The sequence below is a fragment of the Penaeus japonicus genome, unplaced genomic scaffold, assembly GCF_977035675.1.
Source record: "Penaeus japonicus unplaced genomic scaffold, GWHDUDI00000001_assembly GWHDUDI00000011, whole genome shotgun sequence".
Classification (NCBI taxonomy): Eukaryota; Metazoa; Arthropoda; class Malacostraca; order Decapoda; family Penaeidae; genus Penaeus; species Penaeus japonicus.
In genome coordinates, this window is record NW_028234413.1 from 34,434,346 (window position 1) to 34,436,845 (window position 2,500).

The 2,500-nt window shown below is 37.8% G+C and overlaps 1 protein-coding gene across 1 annotated transcript in view; it reads left to right on the forward strand.

The window, feature by feature from the left end:
- LOC122260722 (uncharacterized) overlaps positions 1 to 2,500 on the forward strand; it is an 11,944-nt gene that overhangs the window by 7,920 nt on the left and 1,524 nt on the right. Inside the window, exon 3 of the mRNA XM_043028121.2 lies at positions 1 to 2,500. This exon is cut by the window's left edge and continues 1,015 nt beyond it; it is cut by the window's right edge and continues 1,524 nt beyond it. Within this exon, the coding sequence (XP_042884055.2) occupies positions 1 to 2,500 (2,500 nt within the window).

Sequence of the window (2,500 nt, forward strand, 5' to 3'; positions counted from 1 at the left end):
CCAACCTAGATCGTCATATGAAAGCTAATGCACAAGAAAGCCAAGTTAGTTGTCCTGATTGCAGTGAAAATTTTGAGGCAAAGTGTGCTCTTAAAGAACATGCAAATGTTCACAAGACTGTTAAAGTATTCAGCTGTCGTTACTGTGATGTAGAGTACACAGATAAATCTCTACTAAATAAGCACATTGAAATTCATACAAGTGGTGACCCTTTGAAATGTGAAGAGGAGCCTACCAGTCCAGCCGTTGCAATAGAATCTGGAGAGGAGACCCAAAAGGAAGACATAGAGGAGCAAAATCTGTGTCTTCCGAGTGGAGGTGCTATGAAGGAGGACAGGTTATCACTTCTGGAGCAAGAAGGGGAATTACACTCTGCAGATGGTAATTCTTTCGAGGATCAGAGTTCATTTTTGCTGATACACACAGATGGAAAACTTTATGGGTGCTTGCAGTGTGAAAAAGAGTTTCCAACAAAGGTCAGTCTAAGAAAGCATGAAAAGGTGCATACCAATGATAAAACTTTCCAGTGTTCACAATGTGGAAAAAAATGTATCTCTTTGTCTATGCTGAAAATGCATCAGAAAATTCATACTGGGAAGAAGGGATTTGCATGTCAATACTGTAATAAGGAATTCATCCAAAAGGTTAGTTTCAATAAACATGCAGTAGAGAATACTGCTGACAAACTTTATGAATGCCCCTTTTGTGATAAAATATTTGAAGCAAAATGTATACTTACAGAACATGTGAAAACTCACAAAAACTGTGATGAAAAGTTCTTTTGGAAGTCTGAGCCAGATTTGAATGCCTTGATTCACACAGAAAAATGCAAAGGAAGAGTATCACTCACAAATCTCTTGAGAATGTTTAGAAAGAACATGCCACCAGAAGAGATAAGGGAAGAGAGAACAGATGATAGATGTTTTCCACAAATAGGTGAAAACTTTTCAGTAGATTCATTGAAGGATGAAGAGTCCTCTCCTTCCCTAAAGGAGCAAGAAGTGTGTCCTCCTAAGGATTGTTGTTGTCCTGAGGACTGCAGTTTACATGCAAAGACAGAGACGGATGAATGTCTATTTTCTTGTTTTTATTGTGAGAGAAAATTTAGTTCGAAGATTGGCTTGAAGCTGCATGAAAAGGCACATACCAAAGATAAAACTTTCCAGTGTTCACAGTGTGACCATAAATTTGCTTCAGAGAATGACTTGGCACAGCATGAAAAAACACACAAAGATGAAGGTTTCCAGTGTTCAAAGTGTAAGTGTACGTTCCCTCTAGGAGAACACAAACAGTGCAAAGGGAAGGTATCCCTATCATCTCTCTTGAGAAGATATCGAAAGAACTTGCCAAAAGAGGAGATCGGGGTAACAGACCAGGTGGATCTTCCACAAGTAAATGAAAATCCCCAGAGAGATTCATTGCAGGATAAGGAGTTTTCTTCTTCACAAAAGATTCAAGATGTATATCCAGCTAAGAACTTGCCAAGAGAGGAGATTGAGGTAACAGACCAGGTGGATCTTCCACAAGTAAATGAAAATCCCCAGAGAGATTCATTGCAAGATAAGGAGTTTTCTTCTTCACAAAAGATTCAAGATGTACATCCAGCTAAGAACTTGCCAAGAGAGGAGATTGAGGTAACAGACCAGGTGGATCTTCCACAAGTAAATGAAAATCTCCAGAGAGATTCATTGCAGGATAAGGAGTTTTCTTCTTCACAAGATATATGTCCAGCTAAGAACTTGCCAAGAGCGGAAATTGAGGTAACAGACCAGATGGATCTTCCACAAATTAATGAAAACCCCCAGAAAGATTCATTGCAGGACAAGGAGTTTCTGTCATCACAAAATATTCAAGATGTGTGCACAGCTAAGGAGTGTTATTCTCCTAAGACCTCAAGGATACAAGTGCGGAAAGAGATAAGTAAAAGACCATTGAGGTGTTCACAGTGTAAGAAAAAATTTGGATCAAAGAAAGAGTTGAGACGGCATAAAGCGACACACACTCTTAGCAAACTTTTCCAGTGTACACATTGTGAAAGCAAATTCACTTCAGAGAACGATTTGACACAACATGAGAAGACACATGCTAGGGTAAAAGCTTTCCAGTGTGCACAGTGTGAAAACAAATTCACCTCAGAGAACGAGTTAGTCAAACATGAAAAGACACATGTCAAAGTAAAGATTTTTCAGTGTACAATATGTGAAAGCAAATATACTTCAGAGAATGACTTAATGTGGCATGAAAAGATACATACCATTGATAAACCTTTCACTTGTCCACAATGTAAGATGAAATTTGCCACTATGTTAGAATTAAAACAACATGAGAAAATTCATGCAGATGAAAAGAGTTTTGATTGTTTATACTGTGAAAAGAAATTTGCTGACAAAGTAGACATGACAAGACATATGAAAAGAAATATAAGTAGTAAGCAATTTAAATGTTCATACTGTGATAAAAGATTCAAGGCTAAATGCATTCTCAGAAGACATGTAAGAAT